The sequence below is a fragment of the Larus michahellis genome, chromosome 6, assembly GCF_964199755.1.
Source record: "Larus michahellis chromosome 6, bLarMic1.1, whole genome shotgun sequence".
NCBI lineage: Eukaryota > Metazoa > Chordata > Aves > Charadriiformes > Laridae > Larus > Larus michahellis.
Window position 1 is genome coordinate 67,844,003 of NC_133901.1, and position 22,914 is coordinate 67,866,916.

General features: G+C 37.5%; 1 protein-coding gene across 4 annotated transcripts in view; it reads left to right on the forward strand.

Annotated features, from left to right (window-relative positions):
- The window catches only part of WDR11 (WD repeat domain 11), a 44,644-nt gene extending 30,418 nt beyond the window's left edge, over positions 1–14,226 (forward strand). For all 4 annotated transcript variants that reach the window (XM_074591898.1, XM_074591894.1, XM_074591895.1 and 1 more), the window contains exons 16-29: positions 133–280; positions 1,197–1,303; positions 1,552–1,666; positions 3,238–3,409; positions 4,958–5,066; positions 5,860–5,922; positions 6,999–7,064; positions 7,818–7,989; positions 8,253–8,348; positions 9,717–9,882; positions 10,804–10,901; positions 11,917–12,062; positions 12,741–12,820; positions 13,923–14,226. In XM_074591898.1, coding sequence (XP_074447999.1) covers positions 133–280; positions 1,197–1,303; positions 1,552–1,666; positions 3,238–3,409; positions 4,958–5,066; positions 5,860–5,922; positions 6,999–7,064; positions 7,818–7,989; positions 8,253–8,348; positions 9,717–9,882; positions 10,804–10,901; positions 11,917–12,062; positions 12,741–12,820; positions 13,923–14,080 — 1,696 coding nt within the window. In that variant the 3' untranslated portion in view covers positions 14,081–14,226. The remainder of the gene's footprint in view (positions 1–132; positions 281–1,196; positions 1,304–1,551; positions 1,667–3,237; positions 3,410–4,957; positions 5,067–5,859; positions 5,923–6,998; positions 7,065–7,817; positions 7,990–8,252; positions 8,349–9,716; positions 9,883–10,803; positions 10,902–11,916; positions 12,063–12,740; positions 12,821–13,922) is intronic.
- The last annotated feature ends 8,688 nt before the right edge of the window (positions 14,227–22,914 follow it).

Below are 22,914 nucleotides of genomic sequence, written 5' to 3' on the forward strand. Positions count from 1 at the left end.
TTGTTTCTGGTAAATTGTTTTGAAGGAAGTACACATTTTTGTGCTGCCTCTGTGCATTAGTTAGGGAAAATTAGCTTCACGATTCTAATTTCAAGAAAGAAATACTTGTGTCTCACTGTGTTCTCTTTAAAGCTTGTTACAGGAAGCTGAAAGCAAATCGGAGCTGAGCCAGAACATTTCTGCCAGAGAGCACTTTGTGTTTACAGGTGCTGATGGGCAGGTTTATCATCTCACAGTAGAAGGAAACACAGTAAAAGACAGTGCAAGAATTCCTCCTGATGTGAGTTCCAGTTTTCTATATCATAGAATCATAGGGTTGGAAGGAACCTCTGGAGATCATCTAGTCCAACCACCCTGCCAAAGCAGGGTCATTAAAGCTTTCATTTTTTTTCTAAGCTACGAATGCCAGAAAAGAAAATCAGGGATATGCATTGTAGTGGCAAGTGGTCATTAACGCAGTAGTTTGAAATTCGAAATAAAAGTTCCAACTTCAAAAACGGTAGCAATTTTCTTTTCACATTCTTATAGTTTTTATACTGAAAACAGTGTTGAAATAAATTATCTTTTTACAAGTTAGAATCTTCATGGGCCCTGACTTGCTCTCTGAATAAATTACATGAAATACTCTTAAGAATTTTAGTAAAGAGTATACAAAAAGCTTGAACGACAAAGAGGGTGCTATTGAAACAAGTTTATGCGCTGTTAATGGATTTTATCTTATCATAAGGAGGACTTGAGTGGGCCAGAGCACTCTTTTGTCAGTTTTAAGTTTGGTTTTTTTCCAGTTACTCGGAAGAGCAATCTTTCTTTTTTTAGTTATTCTTGAAGGCTTTGATAAATCGAACTTACAAAGAGGAATTCTTCTATTTTTTTGTTTCCTACGTTAGTATATGCTAGCATTGTGTTTAACGAGGTGTGGCATGTTGGTATTTTCCTTGCAACAAGAGACAGAGAAGTGATTTCCGTTGCCTTAAACCCAAAATTTCTTACAAGGAGATTTCTTTTGAAGCGTCTTGAAGCAAATATGACTGACTTGATAAATGCTTATATTCAATAGAATTGGTTTTGTTTTGACTGAGCAGAATTTGGTCTATCGTCTCATACAATAGTTAAATTAAATACTAATGGTGAAATGTTTGTTCCTGTGTTGGCTCTATTAATCACAAAATTTTATTCCGCTTCTTACATATTTCCAGGGAAGTATGGGTAGCATTACATGTATTGCCTGGAAAGGGGATATCCTGGTTCTTGGAGATGTTGATGGAAATTTAAACTTCTGGGATTTGAAAGCTAGAGTATCCAGGTATGAATGCAAATGAAGTCAGAGATAACGAGTGTTAGAATGTTTTTCCCCGCCTTCATTTTTGTTCATCTTTGTAGGAGTTTGGGGAGAAAAATGGATGTATGTTGAAGTAAAACTTAAGAAAATGCCTACTGTATTACAGTCCTCTACGTTTCATTTTTTGTGTTTCTGCAATGTTCATGGAAAGAATTTAACTACCCACAGTATTAGATATAGAAGGATTAATATTAATCTTGTACTTTTCTTAGGGGGATTCCTACACACCGAAGCTGGGTGAAAAAGATACGTTTTGCCCCAGGGAAAGGAAATCAAAAACTTCTTGCAATGTACAATGATGGAGCAGAAATTTGGGATTCAAAAGAGGTCAGTGTCTGTTGTTTTGATATTGTGCTTCTTTGCAAAATACACATATTACTTCTGAAAATCAGCACGAGTCAGGCATTAAGTTTTACTTAGTCATGATTTCTTTCTGACAGTTGTATAATAAAATTATATGTCTTTTTTCAGAAGGCTTTTAGTTCCTATAAAGCATTTTTAAGCTGTCGTCAATGAAAAGTACCTTTCGCTCATAAAGCTGACAGTGTCTCTGAGATGCTCTTTGTCATTCTCTTGTAATGTTTTTGAGGCAGATGCTGAAAATTTAAGGGGGAATCTTCAATCTTGGAATTTAATCTGTGGACAAGAGAATATTTTTACTACAAGTTTCTTAACATCTGTGCATATTCAAGAGCGTGTATTCTTCAGTGCATGGATTTAATTTGTTAGGGAATATCCAAAATCTAGACACTTGTTAATTAACGTTGTCTAGCTTCTCATCTTATTCAAAAATTCTGTAGTAATGTTCACAAATCATCTGGGGCTTGCTTCACAGGTCTTTCAGGGGATTATAGTACCATGGGGAAGGAAAGATAATTGTACTGGTTTAACTTAGCCCCCAGAGGAAGTTCAGGTTATGAGGGTATGGAACAAGAATTTTATTTTTTTTTCCTGTGTAGTTTGTAGTGAGCACCGGTTCTAAACTCAGACGGTTAATTTGAGCAATGTGAAACTCTCCATTGATGGTAAGAGTTGGACAGCAGATACGACCAACAACCATGAATTATGTAGGCAGAGTAGAATATTATACCATGAATCCTGTTATCTGTATAATCCGTTCCTTAGAACTTCACCTTTGCCTACAACCAGTTATCCAGTATCTCCGCATTTTTCTCTAACTCTCCCAGTGCTAAGAGTAATCGTGCTCTCGAGCTGTTGCATCTTACATCTCTCTAACTCCATGCTTTGCTCTAGAACAAGTGAAAGGAGACAGCGGAATGTTGATTGCAGTGGAGGTTTTGTTAATATTTCCATATATTAACAATTGTAATGTTCTGTGATGCTACAGAAGGGTTACGAAATGTCTAACTACTGACCTGTGGTTAAATGTGCGGTTTAGAAGGGTTTGTTTATCTGTGTGTCCCATAATGTTACGGTAATAGTGTGTCTAAATGTATTTCTAGACAAGTTCAGTATTTATCAAGATAGTATGTGTTGATGAAGAGCATGAGTTAATTAATGAGAACCTCACTTCTGCCTTGAGGCTCGTATGATAGATCAGGGATTGGAATTAAAGAGGGAATGTAAATTTCCACCAGTTTACTATGGAAATTTTATGTCAGAAAAGGTAACAAAAAGACAGCTGTACAGCTGTGCTCAGAAGGATCTTTTCTCAGCTCTCAATGGGGAAAAACTATTGTTTCAGAGCAACCATGTGCCCTACTCCAAGGTTTCTAAATTCCCTACTCTCCAGAAAAGACCATCATTAAAATGATTTACGGTTAACTTACTTCACCTTTTATTGCAAATTTTCTGGTATGCCTCATGGGCGTGTGACAGAGTCTTACGCCATGTGATGGAGAGCCTACTAAAAATGAAAAATAACTCAACTTTTCAAGGTACAAATGGTGAGCAGTTTAAGAAGTGGAAGAAACGTCAACTTCCGAATCCTGGATGTGGACTGGTGCACTTCAGACAAAGTGGTCTTGGCGTCAGATGATGGGTGCATTAGAGTTCTAGAGTTGTCCATGAAACCATCGTGTTTTAGAATGGATGAACAGGACTTAATAGGTACGTTGTTTTCCTTTTTGCGATTGACTGCTAGATACTTCATTTTGAAAGTGGACCATAAAAATGTTCAGCACTTCTATTAGAACAGAGGATTGTCCTATGTGGGGGATTTGGTGTCCCTAGAGTGATTTTCATAGATGCACATGAATTTTCTAGGCTTAGGGCATATGGGTAGGTTTTTTTATACAAGCTTAACCTTATAAATAAACTATACTTTTTACTATCTTAATTGGAATATAAATTAGCAAAATAAGAGCTTTTTGTACAGATGTCTAGCGAGTTGGCCTAAAAAGCGTCAGCACATCAGTTGGGTATCAGTACCTATACCACTGAAATTCATTACATGATTTTGAAACGTTTATTAATGGATGAAAATGTCTTTTCTGGTATTTCCAGATATCAAAGGCAGTTTGTAGACCAATTCATTGCTCTTGAAAGTAGATTTCCCACTGAACTCTAAAATAGCAATGTTGATGTTCTTTGACTTTTTTTTGCTGTATGTTTAAGAAGGGAATTTAAATATTTAACTATTTCAATAGTTAACTAAGCTTTTTTTTATTATTATTTTTATTTCATTACAAGTGTTCCCAATGTAGCTACTTTTGTTTTGATCTCTTTGGTCAATCCTCCCTTTACTCATACAGTTCCCTTAAAAATGTAGATTCTAACTAAGACATATTTAATAAACAACATGGGGATGTCAGGAGCTGTGGTGTGGGCCGTTTAAGGAAAAACATATTTTATTGCAGCTATTTTTACTATCAAATGAATGTTCCAAAGCCAAGCAGACTGAAATTAGGATACGCCAGGGTTAAGGTGGCTGTGATTTAGCTGTCCTTCTGCCTCTACGCTGTGATAATCTTGGAATTACAAAATCACGTTTACAAGATTCCTACATCATTCAGTGCAGGGAATTGCTGAATATTTAATGATGTAGCTGGCTGGTGCTTGTTTTGCTCCTAAGCCACTGGGTAGCATGTACTGCCTGTCATCCAAACCTTGTACTGAATGCAGACTTACTGACTTTTAAATTTGTATAACAGGTAGTACTATAATTTTCATCTTATTTCTTTGCAGATGTAGGCGTGTATTAAACTTCACAACATCCTTTTGGGGTGAGGGATATTAATCCTTGTATTATACTGTAGAAACTATGATTGCAAAGGAAAACTAAAACATCCGTTGTGGTACATTTTGGTATAGCTGTACCTATTTCCCAGTATGTCCTTGTAGTAGCAATAATCATCATATACAGCTCTACTTAATGCCACTGTAGTGTATTCCAGGAGCCTATGGCTAAATTCAATATAGAATGTCCTGAAATTCTCATTTGGGCATGGTTGATAACCCTGTACCTTCTATGAAATGTTTTTGCTTGAGTGTAAAGATAAGCTTTTATGTCGAGTAACCCATGCTGTGTATATGAAAAGACCGTGATTTATGATTTTTCTTCTGGTGCTTGCAAACAAGGTGATACATTTTATGGTTACTGAGCAGAGCATTATTGCACATTAGCTACTCACAATGAATCTTTTCCTTTTGTTTCAGAACCTGCATGGTGTCCCTATCTGCTTGCTCCAAGGGCTTCATTAGCTTTAAAAGCATTCTTGTTGCATCAGCCGTGGAATGAGAAATATTCTCTAGATATTATAAACACGTAAGGAGAAATATATATCTTTATATAAAATTATTTTTTTTTAATTCCTACACCTTTTATTAGTCTGTGCAAGTAACTGTTAGATATATAAGTTTCCTCAGTCTTTGGGACAGCCGAAAAGATAATAGCTTCACTATTTATTACTAAAAGTAACAAATAGAAAAAGCTTTAAGGTGAAGTATTTTATTTCTTTTGACTTTCTGTAGCTCCTGGCTATTGAAAACCCCTGTTTACTTTAAGGTACTGGCAATATTTTTATGTCATTTACAGGTTATATTACTTCAGAGGACAACTCTGTGTGTTCTCTTTGTTCAAGAAGTTAAAGTAAGAATAGTCAGAGTTGATTCCTAAATTTTAATTGAAATTGATCTTCTAATGATAGCCTAATGGGTATGTCTTTACTTCTAGTGAGCCATACTTCACATCACACTGGGAGCACCTTTCTGTATCCTTTATTGTGTTTGCGTACTGTTGGTGATCACGTGATAATGGGCTAGGCATTGTCATTTTTTATTCATTTCAAGGTTAATGAATAAAAGAAAAATGCGATAAGAAGGATTGGTGGCAATGACTGAGGTTGAGAGAAAGCAAAACCAGTCTTTCATTACTATTTCGGAACTAGTAACTGGACAAAGAATTTTGTATGAATGGCTTACCATAGGAAAGATTGTTTCTATATATGTTGTTGAGTTTTTCTACTACCAGTAATACTCTTCCATTTCAGGGAATTCTGTCATTTTGCTAATATACAAAACAGTTTCCTTTTTTTTTTTTCTTTTTTTTTTAAATCCAGTGATTATCCAGAGAATGAAAATATTAAAAACCTTCTTCAAGAGCAGTTGAATTCATTGTCCAAGTAAGAGTTTTCCTACTGATATTTGAGTAAGCTAATGAATTCAGAGAAAGCAAAAATCCTGAAATTTGTGTCAGTTCACAACTTAATGAAGAAAGAATTCTTTTTGCCTCTCTAAAGATAGGCTTGAGTAGTGACAGCTTTTATTTTAAACACAGTTAATTTTTATTTTTATGCAATTCCTAAGGGTGATGCTTTATTCATTTTATTGAAGATTTTACATCTTTATTTCTATTTTTTCAAATTAAAAATTAACCATGATGCAATCTCAAAAATATGTTTTTAAATAAGCAAACTGTCTCAAAGTAGTTGGTTAAATACTGACTCTTCAGTCAAAATGTACTGTTCTGACCATATAAAGTCTGATGGAAGTCAGTATTGAATTTTTAACGTTGACTTAATAGTGACTAACAACTAGAGATTTAAAGATATTAGGTTAGTATATAATTTGTAATGGAGCAGTGAGCATTCATAATTTTTTTGGTCAATACTTGTCAGTGATATATGGTTCTTTCATGTTCATCCAGATTTTGATGTTCCATTTAAACTATGAAAATTATATTTGAAGCTAGTAAACAGAAGTTTTTCCATTTTCCATCTTTCATTTAGTAGGATGGAAGAGAGAACAGAGTATTTTTATCCAGTCTGAAACATATGTAGAAAACCTAAATTTATGCATGTGGACCTCTTTGCTATGACACTACGTAGTTGCAAAATTATTTGTAATTGAATTAATCTTGTAATTTGTAGAATCACTACAGACTAATTTATAGCTTGGTCTACACCCTTGTGGTTGTTGCCTTTATTACAAGAAGAAGGAGTTCTTGACAGACGCGCTGCTTGTATTTAAACTGGTAGGGTGACGTGCTCCTTGAGATCAATTATATTTGAAATTATGTATACTTCCTGTTGTAATTGTTTTGATAGATGCATTTTTTTTCAGTTCAGAAGAGAAACTGTGTATTTCTTGTTTTGATTGTTTTTAATTTGTAGGTGACATATCCTATTTGTGTTCAAAAACAAACCAAAAAAATTTGCACAGTATTTTACAAATTATTTATGGCTTTCTCTTTTTGCAGTGACATAAAGAAACTTTTGCTTGATCCGGATTTTACTCTCTTGCAAAGATGTCTCCTGGTTGCCAGGTAGTAGAGATTCAGATAACTATATCAAAGGTTTCCTAATAAAATCTTGATCCTGTTAATGCATTCGAATGTGTTGAATTTTAAGTACTCAACTAATTGTCCTTTAACTCAGCACAATTCCTAAGGTACTTTGTTATCAGAGTGTTTTCAGGACTGAGAATGGAAATGTCACCTTACTGAAACAGTTTTGTTTGTTTGGTGGGTATAGAGAACTTTCTTCAGTCTTGGTGGTACCTGCATAAATGCAGTTCTGCTAACTACATTGTATTTGGTTGCCCAATGCCCAAAAACGTAATTCAGAACTTCAAGCACACAATAGATTACATGCAAACAAGGGAGGGCTTGTTTTTTATTTCAAACATATTTGTTCTGGGGTGGTAGTCTACCTAAACTGTAGCTAATTTTAGTCTCTCTATATTCAGAGGTGCTTTTCAACTTAGTAACTTCCTTGTAGTTGAAAGAGGATATTAGTGATTAAGTGTAAAATAATAATGAAATCAATTTCCACATATTTATATGTTGAACAGTTACTGAGTTTAATTGCTGTTGTTACAATCTTCTGGCCAATTTGTTTAGCTTGCTTATTGCCATTCCTTGATCTTTTCTTGTAGGTTGTCCCACTGATAACTGAAAGTACTTGTGGTGCCCGCAATAATGTGTGGTCTTTGTAAAAAGATATTTTAAATGTGCGCTATTTTCATGTGACGTGAAAAAATACAAACATATTTCACATCCCGCTTTGTGTCTTCTCAGACTGTATGGGGATGAATCAGAACTGCATTTCTGGACTATTGCTGCCCATTATTTGCACAGCTTATCCCAGGAAAAGCCTGCAAAACCAACAGACACGGCTATCCTTCAAGAACAGTTGGTTAATCCCTTGGATATATGCTATGACATACTGTGTGAAAATTATTACTTCCAGGTATTTCAAGGAGTTCAAAAATATATTTAATAAGAATGTCCTCAGCACAATAAACGCTCAGCGTAACCTTATTATCTTATAGCTTTTCACTAGACTTATTTCACTTTTATTAGTAATATACCACTCTGGATTAAATCACTCCCTATTACTTAAAAATAGGGGGTGTTCCAAAAACTCTCAAAATACTTCCATATCTTTTAAAGGCTTTGGTTTATTTCTTATGGTTCATCTTACATTTAGAATATTTTTCCTTCTTCGTGCAGAAATTCCAACTTGAAAGGGTAAATCTCCAGGAAGTGAAGAGATCAACGTATGATCATACCAGGAAATGTGCTGATCAGCTTCTTCTCTTGGGCCAGGTTTGTGGGTAATATTTGAATTTTTTATTCTTCTTCCCTGTCCGTTTTATGTATATATCCTAGTCAAGTAAAGTTTTGCTTAACTCATACGTGTTGTTTCATACTTTTGTTCACCCAGGGGATAGTTTTTGCTGTGTTTGTATGTTATTACACTGCAGGCTCCGTGTAATGACATGGTATACGGTAATGTTTGGTATTACCTGCTTCAGACTATTTCATTTTCGTAGGAACCCTATAAAAACCTTTCTTTCTATCTTGTGATTAGAAAAGAAAAATTACATTTTGAGTTTCACAGAAATAACTAAAACTTAACATCTTTGGGATAACTCAGTCTGCACCTAGTGCTCTCATTTTAGGTAACAAAGGATGTACCTAAGCTTCTGGCAGATCTGTTCTGAGCAGTGAGACACTGTACAGAGCTGCTCACTGAGACCCTGATAAGAATATTGTTACATTTGTACGGTACATATCACGAGCAGTTCCATACTAATGCGGTTGTGCTGCATTTCCAAAAATAGCTTTGGTGTTACTAGCTCGAACTTCGGTGATTTCTATGCTACCGTGCATTTGGGCATGTCAACAAATGTTATCAGTAAAAGATGCCAGAAATGTTTATTCTTAAGATGGTCTGAGTAAAATGCCAGTTTATAGAAGTTCAAAGATACTAGTTTATTGAATTGCTGTATTTTAATATGTATTTAATGTGGCTTTTCATTATTTTCAGTAATTATCTAAGCCATCAGCTTGATCGACCACACTACGTTGACCTCTCTAAAAGTTAGGCACCTCATTTTAGTAAGAGGCAGCGATGATGTGCCTGCAGTCATTCATTCAATTCGGAGACAGGTGTCTGCAGCCAGTGTAATGAGCCCCACTGGTTAGGTGCTCAGCTGTAGCTAACATTTTAAATGGGTGAATTCTACCTTTGTTTTAAAATATCAAGTATTAAATCAGTCCTTGACATCCTGGCCAGTTTCTGCATCTTCACAATTTTGTTTCTTCTCTGCTTATTTTAAATTAGCATAGAATCATAAAAATGCTTCTCTTCATTTTATAACTCCGCAAAAGATTGTGTAAACAAGGAAATGAATATTCTGAATTAAATTTTTCATTGGCCTCTTCTGGAATGTTAGTCTGTGATTAAACATTATAGTCATGATGTGCGTTGAAATGCCAGCCTTACTAAGGATGTTTTATTGAAATAGAATCTTAATTATTACTATGCTGGTAAATATCATTGTGGTCTGCTTTAGCATAACTTTCATTGTTATTTGTTCCATGTCTTAAAAAGGGTAAAAATATAAAGACTTTTGTTTAAAAGTGAGTATGTTGTGGTCAAAGTTGTGCTGTTTTTTTGTCTCTTGCCAGACTGACAGAGCAGTGCAGCTATTGTTAGAAACAAGTTCAGAGAACGCCCATTATTACTGCGATTCCCTCAAAGCTTGCTTGGTCACAACTGTCACCTCATCAGGTCCGTCTCAAAGTACCATTAAACTGGTAGCAACCAACATGATAGCCAATGGAAAGCTCGCAGGTACAATGTGACTTGAATTTTCCGTTTGCTTGTAAACTAGTAATTCTAATCATTATTAAGGCTGCTGATGGAGATAGGAGAGGAGAAAGTCCTCTTGTAACAGATCTTACATGTTGCATATGTTATAGTGTGCACTACCTAGTGTAGTTAACACAAAAATTATCGGTAACTCAGTTATAAAGTTTAACTTGTTTAGACTAACTTTCATTGGAAAATGTATTTCTGGAGCAATTCTCTAGCCATTGTTTGCATGAAAAGAGGCCAAGCACATAAAGCTATGTATTTCCCACTTTTCTAACTACAGAATTAATTAAAAAATGGTTTCTTATAACTCAAGCTGAAATATGGACTTTCCTTTTCATTTCATAGCTTGTTTCTAAAAGTGTGTTTTCTTACACGTACAGGTTAATTTTGCTTAATGCAAGAGATAGATAGTCACGATATGATTGACTAAAGTATTCAATGGCATGCAGAGAAAGTACAAATGTCTGTAATTGCCTGAAAAAAAGATACTTTCCACTCTGTGGAGAATTAACACTTCACTGTTAATAATTACACTACGGATAGCATTAAATTAAAATAAAGGCTTATTTTTGAAATCTGTTTATTTGACCTAGAAAGATCACTCTCTCTTTATGACGAGAAGTCAAGTGAACTCCTTGTCATTTATATTCAGGACAATGATAAATGAGAGCTGTGTTAGGTCCTTCTAAGCTCTGTAGCCGAAGAAAAAGATATGATAACTGACACCCTGGTTATGTGGAGAGCCAGGTGGTAGAAATTAGGGTGTTTCAACATCTTAATATGCTAAGAAGGATATGAGAGAGATCCTTTTTCTGGGATTGAAGGTCCTGGGCGCACTTACGTAGCAACTCTTTTTTTTCCCTTAACTTATTATATTGTGTGGGTTTTATTTTCCAGAGGGTGTACAGTTACTGTGTCTGATCGATAAGGCTGCTGATGCCTGTCGCTACTTGCAAACCTATGGCGAATGGAATCGTGCAGCATGGCTTGCAAAGGTATGTAATTTCTCAGTTTTCAGTTTCCTAGCATAAATTACCTACTTAGTATATGTAGGTACGAAGGCCGATGCGGGCGCTGAAGTTCTCCAAAGTTTAAAAAACTGAAACATCGGTTTGAAATATCATCATCAGTTCTTTCCATGTGTTCATCTATAACAAGCCAATCCATTCAATCAGTGTTGACAGGTTCTTCTTCAGCCTTTTGAATTACAAAAGTCTGCTCTGGTCATCAAAAGACAAGACTGCGGCCTAAAAATGGTTGGAATCATCAATTTTTTAATTTTTGAGCAGTGGTTTGTAAAGTTGCATGTAGCTGCAGCGGTACAGAGTTCATCATAAACTACAAAAAACCACTCCTGGAAGTGGATAAATAATTAGGCAGTGACTTTGCTGAGCTCCATGTAGCATGCATGCCGATTTTAAAGTTATCACCAACCACATAAAGTTGCATCAACTTCTGGTTTGGTATGCAGACGTAATTCCAGTAAAAGCAAAGCATTAGCCTAGACAAAGCAAAGCAGTCATTCTCCAAATTTATAATGGACAGGAGTCAGTCAGGGTGATCTTTCAGTGTCTCCGAGTAAAGTCTCTGTTGTGCTTCCTGCAGAAAGTATGGAAAAAGTCATGCTCAGATTTTCTAAATGAGTGAATCCCACTCATAAGAAAAATGAAGTTGCTTTGTTCTTAAGTTTTCAGTAAAGGATAAAGATTTCTAGCCTCTTGATACTTTAGGTTTTAACAAAGCCATATGGTAAAAATAATGTTAATCAGATGTAAATATCAAGTGTCCAGAGTGGAGTTTTTAATGTCTATAGATTTCTTCTGTATGTATTGTATTCATACATTCATTGTATTCATTCAAGGGGTTGGTGTACTTTTTATAAAGAAATTGGTAATTTGAGATGCTTTTACTTCTGCCCAAAGTGTTTCACTGAAAAGAATGAACGAGAGGCAGAGTGCTGTCTTTAGTTAGCAGCTGAGAATTCATAACTGACTTTCCCCTCTCTTAAAGGTTCGCTTGAACTCAGAGGAGTGTGCTGATGTGTTAAAGCGTTGGGTAGATCACCTTTGCTCGCCACAAGTCAACCAGAAGTCCAAAGCCATTCTTGTCCTCTTGTCACTTGGATGCTTTACGAAAGTTGCAGAGATGTTGCACAGGTAAAGAAGAAACAGCACAATCCGTATTTTATCTTGTCCAAAAATGTTATTTAAGCATTTGTGACTCAGAATTCAAGGGGGTGGGAGGGGGCCTGCAGTTTGATTTCTGACACTTGTTTCTATTTTAGCATTTTTTCTTTAATTGACCTCAACAACGTGTCATTTCTGTGTGCTGGAATTGATGTTTTTGTTGCAATTTCAGAAAGTATATTGGCATTTAAATTTACTGCAGGCTTTAAGATTGTTAGCACCCATTGTAACGGGTGCCAGAGGAGCAGGAGGCGGTACGTGGGAAGGGTATGACCTGTTCTCTGTCCTGCCTGGGAGCAGGATACGGCGTTCACTGCCGTCCGGAAAGCTGCCCTGTCCTGATTAGTGAATCCTCAAGGCCTACAAAGCATGAAGGCGCAGAGAGCAAGGCAGAGCAACGTTGGAAACGGAGAGCAGTGTGTGATTTGGGGCTGCAAATATGTGCCATGGTGGCACTGTTTAACCTTGGCGGCGATCAGAAGCCTTGTTCAGCCCTCCGCGCAGAAGAGATTTGCCCCTCCAGACCTAGGTGCAAAATCTTAGAAGGCTTATCTGCAAGTGTTTTGGTGCAATGTCCTGCCGTACTTTGCTGTTTTCCTGTCCTAACAAATTATTCTAATTTTGTTTTTTTTTTTTCCCATTTAACAGTATGAGGTACTTCGATAGAGCGGCTTTATTTGTTGAAGCTTGTCTGAAGTATGGGGCATTTGAAGTTAATGATGACACAAATATCCTTTTCCTGAAATCCTGGTTTTGCATCTGTGTGCTCATATACAGTGAGCCAATGTTAGATGAACTAGTCTGCGCAGGAATAGAGTTCCTATTTTCATTTTCCAGGTTGTATAGTTTGAAGGAAGTATGAGGAAACAAGTGAAAGGGAGCCATTTGCATAAATCCGTAACATTACCTCCTCCTGATCTCTGTGAGGCCAGTGGAACTGGAAAACAAACTAAAAGTGGGGTGAAAAAAAAACAAAACCAAAAAAACCAAAAAAAACCCCCAAAAAACATAGGAGAGAAAATAACAGATGATAAAATATTCTTTGCAGAACTTGGAAATTATTACCGCAGACTGTGTAACGAAATCTGTGGTTCTGTCTTTTAAACACTGTATCTCAGGAAGAAAAATCCCCGCGTTGAACCCTTCTGTCCACCAACATACTGTTTTAGTGATTGAAGTGCTTTATGAAGGAGTCACTTCTGAGACAGTGGAAACAGAGAAAATTAAAGGTCAAGATCAGATGAGCTGAAAATGCAGTAAGTGTTTTAAAAGGTGTCTAAAGTATTGGACGGTACGGACTGCACATCTGACCTGCTGTTCTGGAAACTCTGAATAGTTGCTCTAACATTTACATTTAGGTATCTGCAATAAGCAATAACGCATATTTAAATAATACCTGCTTGTTTTTTATGGAGTCATTACTGATGTCGGTTTGTAAATTATAAAAAGCCACTAATAAGTCATATAGACAACTCCAGATACATTTAATTAACAACCAAATCCTGTAGTATGACCTTACAGTTTCTTAATTTCTTTTGCTAGTTATGATGTGGTATTATGGTAGGTACTTATGCTTATCTGAAATCTGTCTGGTTTAGTTTCTAGAACTCGGCATATTGCATGAGAAATGCTAATGCGCATTCAGTAGTAGAATTTAAAGCAACTTTTTTATCTTTATTTGTGCTGAAAAATACTGGGTTAGCACAATTGACAGCAATGTTCAGCGTTTTCAGCTTGGGAGAGCTAAGAAGCGAGGAGAGAAAAAAAACCCAAAAGTCTGAGTTTTTCCAGTTTGCTATTCATTTGTGTTTTCCTTAATGCTTCGTTTACATAAACTGATCCACGCTGTATATGCAGATTATGCCAGAAGCTTGAAGCTGCTGGGCTTTAAACAGGGAGCTATTCTCTTTGCCTCAAAAGCCGGAGAAACTGGTAAAGAGTTACTGATGGAGCTCAAACAGCCTAAAGAGGAAGTGACCCAAGAGTAAGAATTTTGGGTTTATGAGGAGATTTGGGTTGTCTTTCAGACTGAGATTCCACTGTGTGAAAACACATTTTTCTCTTGAATCACTGTAATAGCGGATATGTGCGATTTGAGCAAATGTTAAACGTGTGTGTGGAGGCAAGATTAAGACCTGTTTTATGTTTGTTTTTATGTTAAAATTGTCTTTGCTTTCACAAGAGGGGAAAGAAGCCTATGGTAAAATTATACAAGAATATTTCCAACCTTTTCGACTACAGCAGAAATCAAGTTTAAAAATGTGCTGAAAGAGTTCGGTACCTGTGTAAAAGTCTACTCCATTTACTTCTAAAAATCAGATCTTTATAGTTCTTCACTACTGTTGTATTTATATGTATAAATGATTCAATCTGTACTATAAAAATATAAATATATTTAAAGAATAAATATAGATGTCAAAACACACAGTTCTTTCCTGGAACATCATGTTTTCTCAATCCAATTTTTCTCTTTAAAATTACTGTTATTTTAAATCGGTTTTCTGTATTGTTATTTTCATAACTGTCTGGAAGAGAATCTTTAACAGGTTTACTTACAAAAGTCTCCTGACATTCCAAAAATCCACAAAACGTCCCTTTTTTTCAATTAAGGTATTGTTATGCTCCGTGTTATTCTCAGGTGAGCAGGGAGTGGACACTTTAGGGACTAAATTCTGCCTTGTGTTGGCTGGTTCGTGGGATCAAAGGAGGGGAGAAGATCCTACCTCAAAAGCAGCAAGGTAGGCTCCTGCAGAATGCTCAGGAGACTGCTAACGCTGTCTCCAGTTAATGTTTTCTTTGTTATTTGTATGTGTGATTAACAACAGGTTAAAAAAAAAAAGCATTGTGCAAAGCCAAAATGCTGGCTTTTTAATTAGATAGTTTTTGCGCTAACACATCTTATGGGCCAGATAATAAAGGATGCCACCAATAACATCTTTTCTCATTTTTGTGCCAGTATTTCAGTATTTAAGTACTTTTTTGCATTGTCAGATGTATCTTTTCTATTTATTACTGATTGAGAAATTCCACAGCTGAGAGTGGATACTGATGTTAAATTACCCTTGCAAATTGAAGACTGTGGCATGTGAAAATCAGTTTAGGCTAAAAAATAAAATTCTTCTTTTTACCAAGTTGTTGGAGCTACTGAAGTTTAGTACGCAGTTGTGAAAAGAATCGTATTCTGTAAAAGGTCTCTTATTTGAATGTAAGTCATGGCTTGTTTACTTCAAATAATAGTGCATTGGATTCTCCTTATGTTCAAGTATTTGTCTATAAGTCTTCTACACTCCTTCCTAAAGGAGCACCAGCTACCAGACATCTCTTTAACTCCATAAAACTTTTAGTTCAAATCTAAAATAGCATTTATGATTAAATTTGAAACGTTAGTCTTTTCAGTAATGATGGTTTTTTATACAAATTGAAAATGTGAGTTTCAGTGCTCTGAATAGAAGTGTTTAACTGCAAAGTAGCTTATTTCTTCTTGCCAGATTTTACATGCACCATAAAATACTTCCTGTTCGTTGTATTACAAACAATGCTTATATAGTTACTTGAGCTTGGGAAAATAAGTATACAATGGCATTTGCCTTAAGTATTAACTGGTGAGCAACAGAGTTGAGCAAAATTAATGGTCATTACCGGTGGGGTAAATTCTGGCTCGCGTTGACGACTACAACACTCCTCAACACTCCTGGTTTTGGTCGCGGTACTCGCGGACAAGGTTGCTACAGAGTTAATGTAAGCACACGCAAACTTGTTCTTTGACAGATCACATAGAATTGTTTGTCAATGGGTGTCTGGAAAAAAAATCTGCTTTAATATACACTTGGATTTATAAACCTGATGTTTTTAAAAGAAACGCATTGCAAAGGCCTTTTAATACTGAATGTTTCTATATACTTCGAAGTGTGAAGGTTGGAGAACACTGTGTGGCGTTCCGTGTTGAAACCTTTATGATGAAAATACACTGTAAAAGGGATTGAAAAGTTTATTTAGATAAGAATGCAGTCACACTACAATAATAAAACCAAACTTTTAAAAATCTCTGTGTGTCTTTATTTAATACAAAGATGTCATCTGTAGCACTGGGGTTGAACGCTGATGGTGTATTTGTTGTTGTTTTTTATTCTGGGCTGGCACAATGCTTAGGGCTGGTTTTAGTAGAGGTTATCCTTTGTACAGATTAGTCACGTCTTCCATATTATTACTAATGAAGTGTTGGCTTTGAGTAATATTAATTCCCAGCCTTTACTAGCAAACATAAAATTTGCACAGGTTAAATTAGAGCGGGACGTTGCCTGCGCTTTATGATTTTTTAAAAGCATGGAAATAAGTGGTGAAAGAAAACCACTTCCTTTCCGTTGTCGTGCTACCCCGCAGACTGCTGATAGAAAACTTTTTGACTCTTCCTTGCTTCTCAGCTGCGGCCAACAAGCATTGCGCGTCTGGGATTTGTCTAGGAGGCAGGTACACTTACGTCAATGTGGATAATCAACTTCTCAAAATATGAAATGCGTTCAGCTGTGCTGAGACCCATGTCAGTGAAGTCTTGTTTTCTCCTTCCTAGTTCACATACCTTTCCTCTTGGCTCATAGGATGCTTCTCCTACGTTGGCTTAGAAGTTGTTTAAGGAAATACAGATAAACATCTGATGGATAATTGGCTCATACAGAATGAAACGTGAGAAGTTTCTCACTTGTATGTTTGAAGGACAAGCCTGAGAGTTTGGAACATACAAAGAAGGTGAACAGAATGAATTTTTAGAAGTTTCCGATAAATATGATTTTAACTCCTTTAAATCCCTTTGAGAATTCCTTCCTCAAACAATTATGAATAGTTCAAGTAGCAGATGAAGTGTATAATCTGTATTTTCCAGGTTTGGCATTTTGAGGCTTCTGTCAACAGTGAAGTCTGTAACGCAGCCGTAATTCTGGAGCCTGTGTTTGTCCGTTCTTGGCAATGAAGAACCGGTAGAGGATTTGGGTTCGCCACCCAATGTATAGAGGTTCTTTATTCATCTGTCTTTGAACAGGTGTCTTATATTAAGCGTGATGTTTGATTATCAGAGGAGATTATTCAGTATTTTAGGATTCATTTGCAAAAGGCCAGGACCGTTGTCCATAAATAAGGTGGGTTTTGGACATTTGGCTTGTCTAGATGGAGAACTTCTAGATGCAGAACACCTTACAGCATGGCTAGTGGCGGTTACCCCTGTCGTGACATCTGTATCATTTTGGACTTGTCGGACGAACAGAAAGCCATGGGTAGACTGAGCCTACAGGGATGTATAAGTTGTCTCCGTTTCAGTGCAGCATTCTGAAATTTGTACATTTGCCGTGTGAAGCTCATTCGGTCCTGCAGATCTGTGCCCTCAACTCGTGGTTTTACAACCTGGGAGAAGCTTATGGGAAATATTATCATGGGACTCTTGTGGTAGTGCTCAACTGTAAAAATGGGGTTACTTTTTTCAATTCCTGGTGAGATTCTTAAAGTAAGTCCAAATTATTTCAGTTTCATGATAATGGATGTACTTTTTCTAGCTGTAAGTAAAGTCTAGAAAATAGTCTAGCGGCTTAGTTTCAGTGTAAGAAAGCCCTGATTAGAGTTTTAATTGGAGCATGGTGTGCCTCACAATAAAGACAGTCTCTGTAAATTAGTCATATTGATTGACAGTGTATAAAATTGCCTAATTTCGGTCAGTTTCTGAAGTACTTCTCCAAAAATTTAGTTATATATTGTGTGTGTGTGTGTATACACACACACATTACGTGTATGTATATGCATATACGTATATTTGATTCAGGGGGAATAATCTATGGAAAATGACAAAATGAAGTATTTTATTGCAGGGTAAAAATGATTAGTACTATATTGCAAATTATTTATCGTTTACTTTCATTAAAATGCAAACGGTCTGCCAACGTGGAGACTTTGCAGCCAGAGAGGGGAATATATTATACATCAAGGAAACCTGGTCCGGAATGTTGATGTGCTCAGTGTCTGAGTAAATAATCTGAGAGATGATGTTTTGCAGCAGTTGGCCCTAGAGACAGAAAACAAGGACGATCACAGATTCTTTAATGGGAAATGGGTTTGGTTTGGGTGATCGTTAGCTGCCCAAAATTGTATTCTAAAAGCTCCACTAAAAGTTTAATTGCTGGTGAGCAGCGGAGTAACAACAGCTTGGCAAAGAGTAAGGGCTTTTTTTCTTTCTTTCTTTAGCAATTATTTTATTCGTTACTTTCTCAGAAGAATTCAGCACAACTCTGATGTTAATGTGAACCTGGTAAAAGAATTAATTAAGGCGTTCAGGGTGAAAACTTTGTAGCCATAGATCTAAGTAGCGGCATAAATGAGCCTTTATGAGCTTTATGAGGCTGATACTGACCCGTTACTATTTTTGAATTGGTACTTCTTGATGGTAAGTTGTTCAGTTTCTACTTAAACACTGAAGATATGAGACAAATCTGTGCTTGTTTCCAAGTCTCCCGTCTGGTTCTGTTGGAAGGCAGCAATGTTAAGCAGAATTAAAAAGGCAAGAGCTAAGATTAGAAAGTGTTGACGGGTAATGTAGTTTCCTTCAGGTGCCACGGCTTACTGTATGAGGGGTAGGGAAAGCTGGCACTTAAAATTTCTGTATTAAGTCAGAAAAATCAGAGAGGAGAAAAAGAAATAGGCTTGAATTGGTTGTGCTTGGGCCTTATCAAAATTTTTCACATATTGAGCTGTATTCGTAAGTGAGAGAGTATCGCTGCGATTTAGTGCGCGGAGACGGAAGAACAGTCTCTGCCTCCTTGTTCAATAAAGGCAGGTGGCGACAGATGTCAAAACTCAGCGTAAGTTTCCAAGACCAATGAGAAAAAGTAACAGAAACTGGGAAGGGAGGAGAACTTGACAGTTCTTAAATTGAACTGGAGAGGAAAAGTCTTTGAAAATCCTTTTGCTTAATGGCTGGGGAAAAGACTGTGTTAAAAGTCTTCTATTAAAACGTAGGAATAGGAGAATGGCAAAACAAAATCGGGGGATGGACACCGACGATGGATTTGCAGATATGCAAGGCATAAACATTTTGCTTAAAAGTGACAAGTTTAATACAGGATTATTCATAAAGGGTTTTGGTGGGGGTTGTGTGCTCACCTCTCCAAAGGTTGCAGTACTAAAAAAAATAAATAGCAAATCAGTATGTACTCATTTACAAAAGGAAGCTGCAAAAATAATTCAGAATCTTTTTCCGACGTCATGCCCACTTGCAGGAGTTGCTGGCACGTCCTGTGTTGCTTTGGGTAGGCGTAGAAATCTGTATTTGTAGAAATTGTTAAGTTACTGCACGGGCAAAATGTGTTTTGTCCACACCTGTTGGTTCAAAGGGAGAGGAGGGACCACAAGAAGATCTGAAATTATTTTTTTTATTTTAAGCAGACGGGTGGATTGGTGCAGACTGAAGTTATTTTCTGTGGAACCCGTGTACAAACTTTCTTTGCAAGTCTGAAAGCTGCCTCCCCTGAAGGATGGGCAGGGGTTGGCAGTACATACAGTTAAACTTTGCTCTCCATGTGCAAAATATTGTATTTTTGTCCTTTGCTCAAAAGACAAGGTCGACCTTTTTAAAAAAGCCTGGCTCCCGACAAGTATTTATTATGTGTGGTGAATTAAGGGATCCTACAAAAGTACGTGCTGACAAATGACATGGAAGACACTCATTTGCTTCCTGCAGATTTTAACAATAACAAACAATGAAGAGAGACTATAAATGCAGAGATAATGGTCAGTTTTAGAGAATCACGAGGCTTCCAACCTCCTCTACTAGAGAACAGTGGCCTTTTCGGAGCTCTCGGTTATTTTGCTGTCTCCTCGGTCCATCTGAACACATGAAGGTGTAATGAGTTGGGAGCGGAACGACCAGACAACCAGAATGTGAAATACTGAAAAGGGTAAAACGTGAAATACTGAAGAGGGTAAAATTTAACGCATTGGCGTAGGTTGTTGTTACACCTTATGAGGGATTACAACTCATAATCCATCTGATTCTGTCAGCTCTGGCAGAATGATAATAGAAAACATGCAAAAGTGTCTGAATTAGAGCATCTAAACTTTTCAATTTTTACAAAAAATCTAGACTTTCTTTTTGTTTAACTTACTCTTAACTTATTTGGGTTTTTTTAAAGATTTAAATGGTTTTCTAGGTTGGACATAAGAATTCTGGAAGAAAAGGAAAAACGCGTATGCTCCGAGAAGGGAACTAACGTATTCAGAATGCAATTGCAGAAGGTAAGTGGTGCCCCCCTATGCCTGCGGGAGAAAGGGAAGCTTACATTTGGTTTCAGGCTTGAAAATCTTAGATAAGCCATTACATGATACTAGGTTTATTTCCATGGTAGGCATTGAAATTTGTTTGTCCCCTTTCACAGGTTAAACTTCCCCCTCCACCTTCCTGATTTCTCCCCCGTACCTGTTAAGGCAGGAGCGGGAGGAGGAACGGTGGGGGACGGGAGGGGAGTGCAACCCCCCGCGGTACGAGCGGCTCCTGAGCCGGGCGCCAGGTGCCGGAGGTAAAGCAAGGGCTGTCTGTTAGGCTGCAAACCCCGCAGGTGGGAAAGGCAAGGACATTGAAATACTTCTTCAGAGTGCCTATATTGGCCCAATTCCATGGTTTTCTTCCTGGGATTCAGGTCCATAAGTTGAAAATACTTCCCCCCGCCCCTGCCATGTCATTGTCGCCCCTACTTCGTTTGGCAAACGATGACTGTAGTTCCGTGTGGTTCCCACCGACAAACTCCATCTCGGTGACTGCTTTCCAGAGGGTTACAGAGTGAGAGCATTATATATTGTTCAAACCAGATGCCAACAGGTGCTTTAAAAAAAAAAGGCAGTGTTTTGTCAGTACTTTTCACCTTCCAGTAGCAGGAGATAATGGAGTTATATTAGACTTGTCTGGCTCCTATTTCACTTGCTGTAGCTAATGAAAAGCTACAGGCAACGTATTTCAGTTGCAAAAAGGAGGTCACCTTTGCGCTTGGTTTGGGAGTGGTCGTTTTTTTCCAACACTCGTTTCATAGTTGTGGTCATATTGAGCCAATCTCTCATTGCTGCGAGGCCTGCTCTTGGAATCCAACCACGGAGTCAGGAATAACATTATTTTGATGTCCCTTTGAAAATATTTTTTTATTGTTTGCGAATGAAATTTTACAGCAGCTTGTAACAAGCAGTCTCAGATCTTGACTCAATAAAACGCGCGCAGCGTTATGTCTTCACGGTTCACTGTTTGTTGGTCGTATAATGCATAATATCCATAATCCCCTCTCGGTGAAGCTGCTCGCCTTTTCCCAGCGATACTCCCTCGTCACTGATGATTGCAGGGACACTGACATAAAGGCAAACGTTCCCGGGTTTCTGCGTACCTGTCTCTTCGGAGCGTATCTTTCCGTTGTCTTCACGGTTGTCCCAGTACGCTGGGCTATTAAGACTTTGGGATTCTCTTCTTCATGCTGGTATGGCACCTCAAACCTCAGTCAGTACAGAGGCTGGGAGTTGTCTCTCCAGCACATCGACTGGATCTCTCGGAGAATCCACATAACGTGATCGTTGCATCATCTGGGACTCAGAACAAGTTTCCAAACGTTTTTTCACTGCAAAGTGCATGTCAACACATGCAGGTTTGGAAGCGTAATGCTTAGATAGAAATAAAATGTTAACTCATTTCAGCACATTTCCAAATACTCAGGTTTTTCTAGAACTGAGATCTATTTTTTTAACATGCCAGATAACAGTGATTCTCAAGTACCTGTGTTCTCTCTCTCTGGGTTTGTACATCTGCCACTTATTTAGACACATCTCATTTCACCCTTTTTGGTTTCTGTCTGTAGTAAAGCTTTATATGAGCAGTAAATTAATCCAGTGTTTCATGTTGCTTGCAGGACTAGTATCTAGTCTTTATATCCAAGCGGTGTCAGAAAGTTTCGTTGATGGTTTCCACATAATGGCATCTTCTCCAGGCTCTGTATCTCTTGTCTGCATTTACTGCGTAATTCTTTTCTCTCGCTTCAGCCCTAGCGTTATCTTGTGTTGTGGAAAACGAGCAAGATGATTGCTGCTGCAGGTGTCGTTTTCCAAGACCACAGCTTTGATCGCGTCACTGTGCTCTTGTACTCCTTATCCACCATGCCAAAAAGTTGGTCTTATCTTCCCGTTGCAGTTCTCAGGACTCCACCTCTGAACACTTGTTTCGATTTCCGTGGGTTTTGGTGTTGTTTTCTTATGTTTGGTTATGGACAGATGAACGGCAGCAGAATGGCTCTGGGAACTGACTGGTCTGTCTTCGCTCTGCCTCTGTGCTCCCCTCCCGTTTTTCCTTGCTTTCCTGCTACGAAGCCATAACAGAGAAGCACAGAAATGGCAGAAGTAAATGGAACAAAGCAACCACCTCCTAAGCCAAGTTGGAGTCATGGCACGGTGCTATGACAATAAGAGCTCCAGTCTTATGCTGGGGAAATGGAGGGGGAGAGGAGGAGGAGATGCAAACCTGGATCTGCCCAGGAGCACCATGGGCTTCCTTGTTTCTTGTGAGGAAGCTGCTCTGCCCTTACCACAGTGTTTAATTTTGTACATCCAAGAGAGGGCGGTTCAGGACTCTACCCTCCAGCTATAAAATACAAAAGACTTCTTAAAACACACTGACTTACTCCATCAGTCAAGTTCCACACTTCCATTGCACTGTAGGTTTGCAAGTTTTCATAAAATTCATAATCTGGGCTAAAAGAAAGTCTTTTCATCCCTTCTTTTTTTTTTTTTTGTCAGAACAGATTTTACACAGCCTTGATCAAAT